This window comes from Lonchura striata, chromosome 4A (assembly GCF_050655825.1).
Source record: "Lonchura striata isolate lonStrDom1 chromosome 4A, ASM5065582v1, whole genome shotgun sequence".
NCBI classification, from domain to species: domain Eukaryota; kingdom Metazoa; phylum Chordata; class Aves; order Passeriformes; family Estrildidae; genus Lonchura; species Lonchura striata.
In genome coordinates this window covers 9,804,742-9,819,672 of record NC_140742.1, presented here as the reverse complement: position 1 = coordinate 9,819,672, position 14,931 = coordinate 9,804,742, and the positions used below count along the sequence as shown (strand labels likewise).

General features: G+C 43.2%; 1 protein-coding gene across 9 annotated transcripts in view; it reads right to left on the bottom strand.

Annotated features, from left to right (window-relative positions):
- Positions 1–14,931, bottom strand: part of GRIA3 (glutamate ionotropic receptor AMPA type subunit 3) — a 145,840-nt gene that overhangs the window by 35,632 nt on the left and 95,277 nt on the right. For all 9 annotated transcript variants that reach the window (XR_014952402.1, XR_014952403.1, XM_085570481.1 and 6 more), the window contains 2 exons: positions 7,195–7,571; positions 186–384 (listed from right to left, as the gene is read on the bottom strand). Coding sequence is in view for 7 of the 9 variants with exons in the window: in XM_085570481.1 (XP_085426607.1) it covers positions 186–384; positions 7,195–7,571 (576 nt within the window). In the remaining 2 variants the exon portion in view is untranslated. The remainder of the gene's footprint in view (positions 1–185; positions 385–7,194; positions 7,572–14,931) is intronic.

Here is a 14,931-nt window from a genome sequence, read left to right as displayed (position 1 = left end):
GAAGTCGGATCTTCCATCTTGAGATGATTCAGGTTAAGCAAAACCACCCATTTCTGGTAAAATGCCTTTTGATATTAAAATCTGCTCTAAGGCCTGTCCTGATTGCACAAAGCTATTACAGCTGTGTAAAATCAAACAACTGAAACCCATAAACTAGGCACTTAAAGGAGATTTAACAGACTTACTCTAAAGAATTCTTTGGTTGAGCCTGAATCCAAAGTGCCATAGGCTATTTCAGTTTGTTTAGCCAGGTCCTCTGCACTCTCTATGGGTGAAACCATCCTTTCCACCGTAAGGAAGGCAGCGAGATTAGCAGTGTAGGAAGAGATAATGATGAGAGTGAAGAACCACCACACTCCTCCGACAATTCGCCCTGAGAGAGATCTATGGAAAAACACACATCATTAAATTGCTTTGAAGACAATCCTTGATTTTTTTTTTTTTTCTTCACTGAAGAGAAATTCACATGCACAACCCTTTTGTCCAGATCTTCCAGGTATCTCTGAACAGGTGGTCTGTGAGCCAGCTCCTGATAACCTCCCTCAGGAGTGAAAAATCAGTGTACACCTGGTCTTACCTAGTGCAACCCTTTTTGTAGTCTTTCAGTGAAAACAAGAACAGTAGGTTAAGAGCGAATTCATTTGGGGAGCGGAATAAGCTCTCCTGACTTCTACAAATCCTTTGTTGGAAAAGGCTTTTCCCAGAAGATTTCTGTTGTCTCTGTGTGCCCAGTCTTTCCCTGTGCTGGACATGCTGGGATATGCATGTTCCTTTGCCCAGCTCAGAGGACACAAATGCAATTTTTACTGTATCCAATCCCAAAACATAACATACAGTAAACTGCAAAAATCTGAGTAAACATGCAAAAGAATGTACCAAAAATGATCCAGTATCCTTCTCTCATCACAATCTAGCAGGAATTACAAACTGAATCTGCATATTGAAGTGAGAAGAGAGGCTGGTTTGGTTTATGTTTTATGTTAATTAAAATTTGCATGTTGCACTGTTTCAAGTCAAGCATATCCCTGCTTTATAAGCACCAGAGCAACAGAGAAGGAAAGAAAAAAACCCTTGTGTTTAGTTTTTGTTGCAGTCTTTGGTTTTTGTTTTTTTAAAGGGATTCCATAAGGACTGAAGAAAAAACCTATTTGCAACACATAATTGCAAAATGCCTAATGGTCAGAAGGTCTGGATCTTGTCAGCAAGAGCTCTTGATGTTTTACAGCAACTGAATAGCCTCAAAGTATTTGATCTAGGCTGAAGGATGGCAGTGATACATCACTCAGCTGGGTGGGGAATTTTATTGCCATGTACATTGCTTGTTCTTCAAATACAGCAGGCTGACCAAGAATCATTTCAACTGCTGAGACAAAGCTATTTCATGTTTTCCCTTAGCTCTACTGGTCCCAGTGGAGGAAGAATCAATCTCAGACACATCTGTGGAACCTGGGTGCTGTAGTCCTCAGTTTGTGCAAAGAGAAGAAATAGAAAACTCTTACCTGTTTATTTGTTTCCTTCAAGCCCCTCAGTGCCATCCCCAGACAGTGGGTACAAGTTGTCCTACCAACAGATGGAGATAGGCAAAAACCGAAAGTCTCATGACGTGCCCCCAACCCCACCCACACAGGGGAGTTTGCTGGTAAACTACCCAGTCTTGGCCAGAGCCTGAGATTGCCTGAGCCATTAAAAAAAATGCCATTAAATTATTAAAAAAAAAAAGAAAAAAGAAATAAAAAACCATATCAATCCAACATTAAAAAACATAACAAATAAAAAAAATCACCAAAACAAAAACCAGAGAGGTCAATTTGGAATATGTGAGAGGAATGTGGAGAAAGGTGAAGGACCACTGTTCTCCACTCTCCTCTGCCCAAGGAGCTAAAGCAGCAGCTCCCACTGAGAGGGCAGAGGAAGGCTGGTTCCCCAGAGTAGGCACACATCCACCAGATCACCCACAAGTGGAGGTGGCCTCCCTGCCTGTCTTGATGGCCTCCCAAGAGGGTAAGAGGCTTCCAAGTTTCAGCTTGGGCTGTGCAGCCATTGTGCTCACTAACACAAGGCTACTGAGTTGCTGCAAATGGAATTTGCAGCAATATATATACAGACTAATGCCTGCAGTCAAGGAATCTATCTACCTTACTCTACATTCTTTGTAGGTATCATGAGTGGGATTTTACCAATGGCTGCAGGCCTTTTTGTCCAGCTTCCTTAACAGGTAGGGTCTTGGCTTTAGCTATTTGGTAAAGCTTGATACCCTCTTACTTGGGCTGACACAATTTTCTCCAACTACAAATCAGCACCTGCTGAACTTGTCACATAAAGCTTCCTTTGGAGCCAGCAGAGAAAAAGAGCCTGACACCCTCAGAAAGAGATTTATCTCACTTGCTGTAGTGTTGGATAAATCTAAAGTTGTCCATCTGTCTCATAACTTCGGAGGGAACAAAGATGCCTTGCTAAAAATCACAGTCTATTGCTTTCAGATGGCTACATCAGGTGAAATTCATTCTCCTTTAGCTCCTTTCTTCACTACACACTTTCTATCTTCAGAGAAGACCTGGAGTTGAACTTCTCCTCCCTGCAGTGAGTGATGTGGACAATTTCAGAGCCAGACTGAGAAGGGGTTTGGCTAGCAGGTCCAGCAGATGAAACATCCACTTCCCTACTGCAGGACAAGCTCTATCTGGAGTTTCCAGGTTCCCACGGCCCTCTTGCTTTAATGTAGGTCTTGAAATAGGGAGATGAAAAAAAGACTTATCAGTGTGTTCTGATAAATTCATTGGAAGCATTGGGAATAAAATGTTCATTTCCCCTACATTTTCCCATAGGAAATCTCTTACTTGCATTGGTAGCTTTCCCTTCTGTTGGTAGGACAGATGGGTTGCTAGGATGGAGATGTGCAGAAGATAAGTGTTTTCCAAACCAGTGAAACCTCAAGCTCCTATTGCTACAACAATAAAAGGTTTGTGCCAGGCTGCATGTTCAGACAGCATCCTACACACTGAGAAAGGTAAAAATATCTCATCCCAGGGGTCTGGCAATCAGCAGGAACAAAGTCAGACAGATACAGGACAAAGACCACCTGAGAGGCAGGAGAAGAGGGGAACAGGGGGACCCCTTGACAAAAAGGCACTTCCCTGAGGCTCCTACGTGCAAGAGAGGGGTCTTGCTAGATGGGGACCAGGGCTGTTCTCAGAAGAATTGAGGTCACTTCAAAGAAAACTGGATGTCACTACAGTTGCTTCTCCCAGAGTCTTCCAGTGAGCACAGAAAGAAGGATTAAACAGCAGCTACTATGGAGCAGTCTGGGCTGACACAGCTGTCACTTGGTGTCACAGGATGAAGCAAAAGAAAAATCAAATAAACCACAAAATTGACACTGAAGGAAAGACAAACAGAGAGAGGAAGAACAAGAACATGGACAAGCATGGCCTGGCAGCCTCAAGAACCCCAGTTCCCCCATCCATCTGCTCACACGAAGACTCCTTATACCCACTGCAGGGGCTGGTGTAGAGGGATACAGGAGAAAAAGGGTTAGTACAGGTACACTGGGCTGGTAATCAGAGTGCTGTCTGGTTTATACTGTGAACCACAGAAATGTTTTTCTATTACTCAGATAATAATTATAGAAAACTCAATCAAGCTTTTAGTACCAGCACCACTGTTTCTCATGCAAGCCATATCTGTCCACATGTGCAATAATGTAATTAAAAACAATCAATTAATGCTTTAGCTTAATATAGTTTCCCAAATCACCTCAATTTGTATGGCATTATTTTAAAGTGAATTAGAGTGCTAACGAATGAGAGGAGCAACACAGATCTGGAACAACAGGATTATAACTCAATTGTCAAAACAACGTCAGAAGGTGATTTCAAAAGCAAGTAAACAGGAAGAGTGCATACCTTGAGAGGAAATTTAAAAGGAAGCATGGAGTCAAATGAGAGCAAATTAGTAACAAGAGAAAAAACCAGAATAAACATTCAAATTCACATTCAGTTTCCAGGAGAAAAATACATATAATACATTCAAACAAAACTTCATTTATGAAAATAGCTTGGATTTTGTTTCTGCTCAAGGCCATAAAGGATATTTGATTTCCTATATTGCAGATAAGCTTCTCACACTACTCCATTTTTAACTGGGCTGCTTGGATCGATATATGCAGTTGTTATGCTGACAAATATCCCTGAACACCTGTGCTAGGGTTCACCGAGCCCCTGGATATCCTGAGCACGGCTTGCTGGTACCCCAGCTCCGGGCCACCCTCTGCTGGCACGCCCAGCCAGCCCTCGGGGACACACCGGGCACACGCAGCATCTGGAGCGTGGCTTGAGATGCTCCAGCACAGGACTGGCAGTGGGAGGTTCAGGAATGTCAGGTTACCCTCTCATTGCTACTGTGAAAATCCCACAAAGACATTCCCATGGCCTTTAATAGGAGTCTCTTGAGTCTTCTGCTGTGAAAGCAGGGACCTAGAAATACCCCTTCCAAATGACCAGCCTTGAGATAGTTTTTGATAACCCCCTGTCTTTTTTCATCAGCAATTAATTAATCTCGCCTTTTACTTCCACATGAATAAAGAGCAAAATGAAAATACATGCTCTCATAGAGATTTCAAAGATACTTTTGCTCAGAACAGTGTTACAAATTTGACTGTGTTTTTTCCTGATTCCATTTGCTCTATGCATCTTACATAAAAGCAAGTTTAATAATCTATTTCATCCCTCAAAAGTGAATTTTCAATGCTTTAGCTCACTATGCAGAAAACACAGCAGCCTTTGATAGCAGAACAAAACTGCTGAAATAAATGATTACATTAAGGGATACACTAACCCCCAGCCTTTGGCTGCTCTCTGATTCTGTTTAGACGACTCCTATTAAATACAGAGAGGAGAGTATAGGGATATATCCTCTGGAATATCCACACAGCATACTCACCGAGGATAGATCTAACTAGTCATTAGATGTCACAGCTGTTCCACACAAAGGCAGCTGAAAGAGCCTTTATCAGCAAGTACAAAAGTGATCTCTCCAGACTGCTTGTCGGCATCTCTCTACGACTGCTGTACGCTCTCATATGAGAAATTTATTCAGACAAAACCCACAATGGAAGAATGAAGCCCCTTTTAGTGGCAATAAAATAGTATGAAACATTCATATAGTCAATGTACTGTGAATGGTGTAACCTTACAAAGACATGGATTAAGAATAGAACTTGGGAATAGTCCCTTCCATGTAAAAGAAATTTGACATTTTAATCAACCTAAATCAACATATCAGTCAAAGGAACAGTGTTTCTGGAATTTAAACCAAAGTAATAATTTTCTCTTTTTGTCCTGTAACAATGCATGTAACTGCCTGGAATGTTATCATGGAAGATAACAAAATAACTGGACAACATCTTCAAATGAGAGCCATATATTAATACCGAGCTAATAGCTTCTAATGTACAGATAAAATAAATAGATATACTGCTGTCTCTCTCCCTTTTTTTTTTTGTAGGTATTTCCAAGGCACTTGTGGTTGTATTGAATAAAATAACAAGTGTGTTCCAGTTGTTATATAAGGTAAACGGCTGACCACGCCAAAGAGTCACATGAGAGCTTCCCAAAAATCCTATGCACTTTTATTTAACTGTCAATAACCAGACCTAGCGGAAACAGCGAGACGCCTGCAGCTTTCCATGTGATGTCCCAGTGCTTATTTCCCGGTCCTTTACATTGGGCACACACATGGTCAACAGCAATTTAAATGTTATCAGTACTCATCCCCGTGAACAGCAAGCACTGGGGCAAAGTGTCAGTGCAGGTCTGAGGCGTAAGGCAGAAAGTGGGAGTGCAAACAGGGGGAGGAGGCCAACAGCTGTGAGTGCACAGGGAGCAGCACACCCAGACACCAGAACTGGGAAACGAACAAACACAAATTTATAGGATGATTATTGTACTCCAACAGACAAAACCATGATCCTTCCCAAGAAACTTCACAGAAATTTTGTCCCGTGCTTTAGTGAGGCACCTCGAGACTCCTCATGCTATATGGACCAGGAAAACCCAACACCTTTTCAATGATTCAGGTATTGAAAAAGGCAACCTGGACATCAACAAGGTGCATTTTGAATGTCAGTACTTAGGGAAAAGATCTTACTCTTCCTCTAAATAGCAACTTTCTTAAATGGAAAACTGCATTCTGCTTGTCTCAGCAGGTGTTTTTAATAAATAAAATGGCTGGAAACTGGTTATTAAATTATTGTCATAACACACAAAATCATTGCTCCATCACTAAGAAATGAGATAATTTTACTGCTTATAACAAAGTATTTTACCAGTGTAAATGCAAATACATGATAGATGTTATTGAAGAAAAGCTTGTGGTATGCATTGTTCAATTAGAGGGAGCTTCACAATTTTAATCTGGTTTTTAAAATACTTCTATAAAAAAAATATAACTCTACAATAGTTAATAGCAGTGCTCTCTGTTAAAATTGGTACTAATATAAATCATACTTTACTACAGCCTTATCCAGAAAGAACATCTTCATGAATAAGAAAAATCTTTATGGAAACTGGCAATGCTTATTAGACCATATTGACTATGAACAGAGGGACAACAGATTGGACTGGACTGAAATAACAACACACAGGACAGTAGCACAGTACATCTGGAGACATGAATGTGTGCAAAATGCTGGTAAGCAGAAGGATGAAAGGATGTTTCAAGAAGAACAAAACTGGAGAAATTAGGCTCAAAAGAAAGTAAAAAGACTAGCAGGAGCCTTGATGGGAGTGGAGATGCTTTAAAGTGCTGTTGCATGTGACTTTTAAAAATAAATCTTATTTTGCAAAACAGAATGTGTAATATGCACCAAGGAGATGACCGTAAAATGAGATATGCAGCAAAAACACGGTAGCCCTCCAAGCATTGCTGAAAACAGAAAACCCTATGCATTTTACAGCCTCAACATGGTGAATATAAGTTTGGCAGAAATGCATAAATGGCATTATAAGCAATGCTACTTACTCTGGAGGTGAATGTTAGCAAGCATGGTGGCTTGATGAGGATGCTGAATATTGAACGGAAATGTCAAAATAAAAAATTTGGAATTAAAAAGAAATTTGAGAAAGTAACATATATGCACCATGGTATCAGAAAATGACCATAAAATGCAAAAAGGTGATGGAGTGATATGGAACAAACCTTGGAGAAATATCGCATCCTTGCTGCATAAAGGCACCCAGGGAAAACCAAAGGCTGTTAAATATTCCAAACTCATTTGGAGGGTCAGGAGGATTCTGAGGGTCACGTGGTTCTTCAGTGTTGTCTTCCAAGTGCCACTCATAAGGGCTGAATCTGCTGACTAGGAAAAGAACCACGCTGACGCCAATGTAAGCAAAGACTATACACATCCAAATCTCATAAGCCAAAGGATCCAGGAAAGAGAACACGCCCGGTTTAGATTTCTGAGGCTTCTTGATCATGATGGAGATGCCCAGGCTCATAAAGGGTTTGGAAAAGTCTATGACTTCCTCTCGCACCAGTGTTATGGTGAGGGGGGCAACAGCTATATCTGCTCTCTGAAAAGGGAAAACAAACCAAAGTTACTTACAAGTCAGAAACAACAGAATCACAAACTAGAGTCTCAGGCTAATGAATCAGATGATAAATTACAAGAATGAGTGGAAATAAATTCTTTGCAGGCTATTTTGCAGTTGCTGAATTTAAGGACTACATGATATTAACAGAAAATTATTAACAAGTAAAATTACAATCAAATCTGTGTAAGGGGCTAATGACAGCAGCAGATATTTCTATTAAGTTAAAATGGATGTATAAACACTACACAAACTGGACAGTGAGCTGCCAACCAACACAATGTCATTTTTTAGTAATAGTCTGTAACCACCCATTTGTCTTGAAGACTTTAGACAAATTCTGTGTTTGCTATTTTTTAGTTTTCTCTTTTCCATTCTTTCAGCATGTTCTCTTGCGTTACTGATTAGTTCAAGATCTTTAAAACTCCACTGCAGTAAGGGACAGAAGGGGGATAGGAACCAAACATGCCCTTTCTGTGGTCACTGAAGAACAGTTAACACAGATTTCTGAATCCCTGAGGAGTAAATAGACTGGATAATCTGAGGAGAATGCAGTGTCAGTATGCCCTCCTTTGGCTCTACAGGCCTGGAACAGAATGCTCTGGGGCTGAGTCACCTGGAAGCACAATTGCACCTATTGCATCATTCATCATTCACCTGTGTGCTGGTGAATGCATACCCTTCCCTTCAATCTATAATCCCTCCTGGATTCCATGGGTTGACAGGCGTGTAAAAGCAAAGTACTTAGTTTCCTGATTAAAAATAACATTCCAGAATAGATTTTCAACATATTTAACTGCACCTGTATTTCTATGCTACAAAGATTCAAGTCATGCTACTTAGATACCCTAGCCTTGATCCAGCCAATCACTCAAGCAGGTGTATTTGTATGAGAGTGGAATGGAATGCTAAAAAAAGCCCTTTTCATTTGAAGAGAATTCTGAGAGTCTATATACCTACATACACTATTTTAAACACTCTAAGTATTCATGTTATTGAATGTTATTTTTGAAGAGGGTCTTTCATTGGCAATTAAGAATTTCAGAGAGAAAAATGTTTCTTAGGGAAACCTTGACTTATCAGTACCTAAACCACTGTGCATTTTAAAAATCAGATTTTTTTTTTTTCCCCACTAGTAAATAGGCATCTCTTTCTGTGGAAAAATAAAGCCTGATTAAGTGGAAGTTTGAATAAAAGTTAATGGGAAATGTTAATAAGATACGGTTAAAATCTGTGCCATAAAATAATTGAATATGCCTCTATGTAAATCTGATGGAGATGTACGTGACTGTCATTAATATCTGGTTTGCTCCTCCTTCTAGCTCTCGGTTTGGGTTTTACATCTGATAAACAGAAATGGCAAAGGCTTCTGCTCCAGCTGATTAGAGCACCGTGGGCTCGGTGCCTGCTGGTGCTCAGCAGCGCCGTGCAGCCATCCTGGAGCACTGCTCAGGGTTTGCAGAACACGGCCAGTGACAGCCCTGCCAGATGGGGGCTGGTCCTCCCCACGGCTGCCTCTCTCTGCAGGGCACCCTTTGCACACACAGCCCCAAGGTTTGCTCCAGCCACCCAAGAATATCTCTCGACAGTTCACACCAGCATGTGCAACTGCAAGGTGTGTGCAGCACAAGTTCACTGCTTGGAATAATCTGATAAAACCATGTCTGTGCATGTAGGGAAAACACCTGGAAATCATGGCCCTGGGTGTCCCCTCTGACAGCCCTGCTCAGCTCCTTTTGACAGCCATGTGTGCTGGGACACTGTCTTTCCCCTTGAGTGGCCCTTTCCTCAAGGAGAAAACCTCAGCTGATTTGTGGCCACTTACTGCAAAAATTTAGCTGAACGTGGCTTGAATATAAAAACTGAAAATGCCTTTGGATGCCTGGATGTTTACTGGCTTTGCAGATGAATGTGTTCATCACCTAACTAATGGAGAGACTGGAGGGGAGGATGTGGATAGAGTGAGGTAACATCTTTGCAAGATGCTGGAACTTGTTCATTGAGGAATTCCCACAAAACATATATTTCTCTTATAGCTGCTGCTTGTTGAGCTCCTTGTTAAATACCAGATGTCTGCAGTCAGGGTGAGATTCACACAGAATATCAGTTTTAAATGTAGTCAGAGTCCACAGCCAGCTGGAAGACTGAGCACTTTGACCATGCCACTGTACTTCCTGTGGAACTAATGAGGTACTTACAAATTAATCTTTATTAGAGCAAGCTTAATGGATCAGGACCCCTGTGGAGACTTAGCATTGGCTCCATGTGAAGTGAAGCTTAGGTGGGAGGCAGATGCCTTCCCACCAGACACTTCTGCACATGGACTGCCAGCCTTGGAACATCCTGTCAAGGGAGGGAAAGGTGCTTCAGCTGTAAGAGCATTTAGTTTCTGAAGCATTTTCATGGACTTGGAGAATTTTAATTCCTCCAAAGTAATATTTTAATTGCAAAAATAGACATGATGGAACTCTTCCTAAGTGCTGATGCAGCATGCAGTAAGGTCTGTATCTCCTTCATGCACAGCTGAGTTCATGTAGGATGTTCCTGTGGGGGATGAAGCTGATGCTGAAGCACAGACAAATCACTTGTTAAAGCCCTGATTGTTACCATGTTCCTATCATACAGGGCAGATTTCTTTGTAAATAATTTCAAACTGCATTACAATATTAAATGGGATACAAATACTAATTTTACTGATACATCTCAGTCTTCCTGCCTTCCTACCATCCCTACCAAAGGCATTCACTGTATTGGAAACACCAAAAACCACCCTCATCCTTTAGTGAACAAATGGTTTCTGCAGTGGGAATAAGCAAGGCCACACAGGGTCTTGGGAAAGCAGGGCACTGACTGACCAGCTACAATCCAACACCCAAATCTGGTTGCTCACCACTTCCCTGCATATTAGCTCCACTAGGGAGGTTAAAAAACAGTTCTCTCTTTGCTTATTTATTTTGAGATACAGTGTTTGAAATGGAGAGCTTATGGAGAGCTCTAAGCACCCTAAAGGATCATTAATAACTGCAGCACTGTTGAGAATTTCCCTCCCTGTTATGGCTGCAGATAAGCAAAACCCATACAAATTGAGCTCGATTAAAAAGAACACAACCACAAACATGCCCTTCTTCGTAAAGAACTGGAGAGAGGTTTAAGAACCTCAACAACTGAGCTTTGCTAATCACTCATGACTAATGGTGTTTCAAACATCATCTTCACTGCATTTGAGCCGGGCGAGAAATGTCATGGATTCCTCTGAGGCTTGTTCTGTCTTTGCCTACTAGTGTGGGAGGGATGGATTTAGAGAGGACAGGCAGCACAGAGGCACTGCCCACTCTGCTCAAAGATGACCCCAGGGAGCTGCAAACCTCCAGACTCTTATGGGGAGGGAGAAAAAAAAATAGCAAATGGAAATACCCTTCTACACAGAGAATGAAAAATGTTAAGATGTTCCACCTCTGTAATCCAAAAGGAGGAAGCAGAATGCTTACAGACCTACTGATGGCTCAAGTTCAAAGCTGTGCACTAGAGACAGTGAGAGATCTGGGCTGTGCTCCTGCCTGCACAGGCTTTGGGTCACTCCTGCTTGCAAACTAAACACCTTCTTTGCTTGAGGGTCACTTTTCAAGAAGTGGGTCTGGACTGCAGTCACTTTGTGTGATGGGAAGCCAGGCAGCACCCCAGCTCTGTGCAGACTGGAGCAGAGGGACACTGACTGACTTCCATCGGCAGCCAAACCTCTGAGCACCCCAAAAGTGCTGAATGCAGGTTCACAGGGGCACCAGAAGAGACTGCACTGCAGTGGTGACTGTCTCAGAGCATGGTTTAACACTTCCCAGTGCAGTCTGAGGTTTCTAGGTGCCAGAAAAGAGCATCAGACAGAGCAACACATTACCTGTGGCATCAGCTGGTAAGAGCTACCTTTGTAAAGGCAGTTCAATGTCCCCACGGATATTCAGGGTGTTGTTGAGAGGCCAGGTCATGGGGTCAATGTGGTTTTAACACATTAGCTCACACTTATTTAAAGACAACAGGTCATACCTGACTAGCAACATGCTGCACTGAAGCCTTAATGTGCTCTAGCTGAGCAGAGTAAAAAGGTATTAAGGTGTTAAAATGGCAGTTGGCCCTGTCTGCCACAGTTTGTCACACTTAAGTCCACTTGTGATTTCTGTGGATGCCCACAGCTCATTCTGACACACTCCTGCCATTCACAGATGGAGACATAAAGGGCACATCTGCTTTTGGGGCTGTGGACATACGTGTGCTTGGACTCAGGTCAGCCAAAGCCCAGGACCATGGCAGCGTGGCTCTGTGCCAGGGCTGTGGTCCTGTCCTCCAGCACAGCTCAGCCTGGCCAGGGCCCCCACATCTGTGCATGTGCACAGGACAAGGGTCTGTCTGAGCTGCAGGGCAGCAGCATCACACAGCTGGGCAGCTCGCTAGCTTGGGGACCTGGACCCAGGCTTCCCCCTGCAGAAACCAGGAGTGAGGAGCCAAGGACAAGCTTCACCCACTCATGGCACAGTCAGGCTCTGCCACAGACTAAAAGCACGTGGGAGATTTAAAGAAAAGTAGGAACCAAATTAGTCTGCCTCTCTGCTCTGTTTCCAAGGCTGTGTGTGCCATCTTTAGTATCTCTCCATGCTGCTGGCAGAGCCAGAGAGGGCAGCCCCACACGGGGTGGGTTACTCTGCTCAAGGCAGGGAGATGTGTCGGCGGTCCCGCTCTGACAGACTGCAGAGGCTGCTGTGTTCCAGGGACTGCCTGTCCTTTACATCCCTGCTTCATTCCTTTGTGCTATTTTACATATTGAGAGGTTTTTATAAAGGCTTGTTTCAACCTGAGCAGAGTTTTAAAGGCTGTAAGGTCTGGCTGCTCTTTTCATTCCCAAAGCATTTGTAGTTACAATTAAGATCTGTGTTAAAACTAGCGTCAATTAGCCTCGGTGCTGTGAAAAGCATCAGGCCCGGGGAGGGATGGCTTCCCCTGGCTGAACAGGGAAGGAAGAACAGCAGCCTGCTTTAAAAGGGGAAGAAGAAATAAAAGCCTACAGAAAGAGGCTGACCCCAAAGAAGAGAAAAGACGACTGTCTAGTGCTCAGCAGCTGGTGGGTACAAAGCCCCGAGCACAGGGGCCGAGGGAGGTGCTGCTGCTCCTCAGCCCCAGCCAAGGGCACGTCCTCAGCCCCTGGGTCACTGCAGGACAGCAGTGCCCTGCTGGATTGCCCTGCTGGTTAGATTTAAATAGCAATTCAGTCTCCTGGATTGAGAATGATTTAGCTACTTCCCTTCTGAAATGTCCAGGAAAAAAACTTTACCTATTTTCTATATTTATTGAACATTTCCATTTTTCTTTGGAAATTTCTCTTAGTTTAAAAAGAGAAACTGCTACCCATACCAGTGCTTGAATGGGTATCTGGTAGGATGAAGAGTTTTATTTTGATGCCATCAGAGTGAAAGCACAAAATTAAGGGTTTTTTTCCAGCCTGAACTGACACTTTTTGATAAGCAAAGAGAGAACTGTTTTTTAACCTCCCTAGTGCAGCTAATATGCAGGGAAGTGGTGAGCAACCAGATTTATGAAAAATAAAATAAATTTCCTTTTATACCAAATTTCATTATTATTATTAATTAGTATTAAAATTATCATTACTATTACTATCACTAACATTTAAACATTACTAACAGTCTACAAAGCTCTGATATTCCCTCTCCAACAAGACTGCTGGGTTCTCCTGCCTGAAGCAAAGAGTTTGGGAATATCTGCTCAGGCAGAATTCCTTGCCTCCAGGGCTGCCATCCCTCTGCAACCAAGTGCATTGGCATAGCCCCTTGCAAAACCAGAAGGAAAGGCCCAAGGGGCACAGATGAGATTGTCCTTGACATCAGGGACCCTACAGTACAGCAGACTTTCATGCCCTCCAACCAAACCTGATGTGATACAAGGCAGGGGAGGGAGAATTTCTAATGGGAAGCATTTTAGTGTGTAAATGGCAATGTGTAACTCCAGGGACTGCTCCAGTTGGCCCAGCTAATGCCCACCTCCAGTGAGTCTTACACTGGAGTCAGGGCTGTGCACCTTCCAACCTGCAGCACGGTGACACACCACCCCTGGTGCTTTGGGGACAGCTCAGTGCAGACTGAGGTCCCTCCCCTCCAGCGCAGTGTCTGGAGACTGTCTTTTCTCCCCTGACTCTGTGCTGCATTCCATAGGGATCAAGAGCAATAGTAACACTGAACTGGCACAACCCAAACATTACATACGGTTAATTAGGGTTTTAACATTAAAATGAGAAGCCATTAATTTCCTATGGTTGTGCAAAGAGCAATTTTAGGAAGGAGCTGCATGCATGGGCTATGCAAAAGAGGGTTCAGTATTCCAAAAACTGGCTGAGATGCCCCAGCAGTGCCAGGTGGTGGCAAGGAGGCTGCTGGGTCAGGAATATGCTGTGTTTGACAAATGACTAGTCACTGCTCATCACTTGAGACAAATGCAATCTAAAGGATTGTGCTGCTGCCACAGCTCAGCTGAGCTGCTGGATAACTGGTACCAAAACCAATCAAGCCCCTTTCATCCTACCAAGTCTATCTTCCAGAGATGCTAACAAAGGTACTTAAAATCTAATCTGCCTCTTGTCTTCCCAAAATGGAATCCAGAGGAGCCAAATTTGAGTAATTTTGCTGACAAGATTCACAGGGGCATTATGTTAGCATAGTTTTAGTTCCCTAATAGAGTTTTAAGCCCGTGAGAGATAAAGGGAAGTTAGCACGTAAATGAGGAGCTTGCTCCAAGTAATTAGCACTTCTCATCTTCAAAGGGTTTAGTGCACATCCTTGTGAGTATGGTACACAGCCCCCTCCAAGGATGGAGAAGAGGCCAAGGATAATTCACAAGGTTTGCAAATAGAGCTGGGGAAAGGTCTGGAGGGCTGGTGAGGTTTGTACTCAGAGCTCAGGGGCTGCTTTCCCTGCTCCCACGAAGCCAGGTGGATTTCCAGGCAGCTTGCAAGCTCAGTTCAGCTGGGCAGTCCGGGGAGCTGGCTCAGCAGCACGGGGCTGGAAGCATTAACTTGGGTCTGCACTCAAACCTCACGGGACACATCTGACCTTTGAATAATTGAGCATTGCAGTGGAGAGGCTTCAGCAACAGAGCTCACAGCATGAGTACAGGAACTGCTGGGGGTCAGGGAGGGAAACATTCCTCAATTTTTCATTAACGAGAAAACACAGATGAAAACTGTGCTTGGAATACAAAGGAACTGACCTTTTTGCAGGGGAACAGAAGAATGGTGGGTGGTTCTGGGGCTGTTTTAAGGAATGGTCTGTGGTGCCTGCAGGGCTGG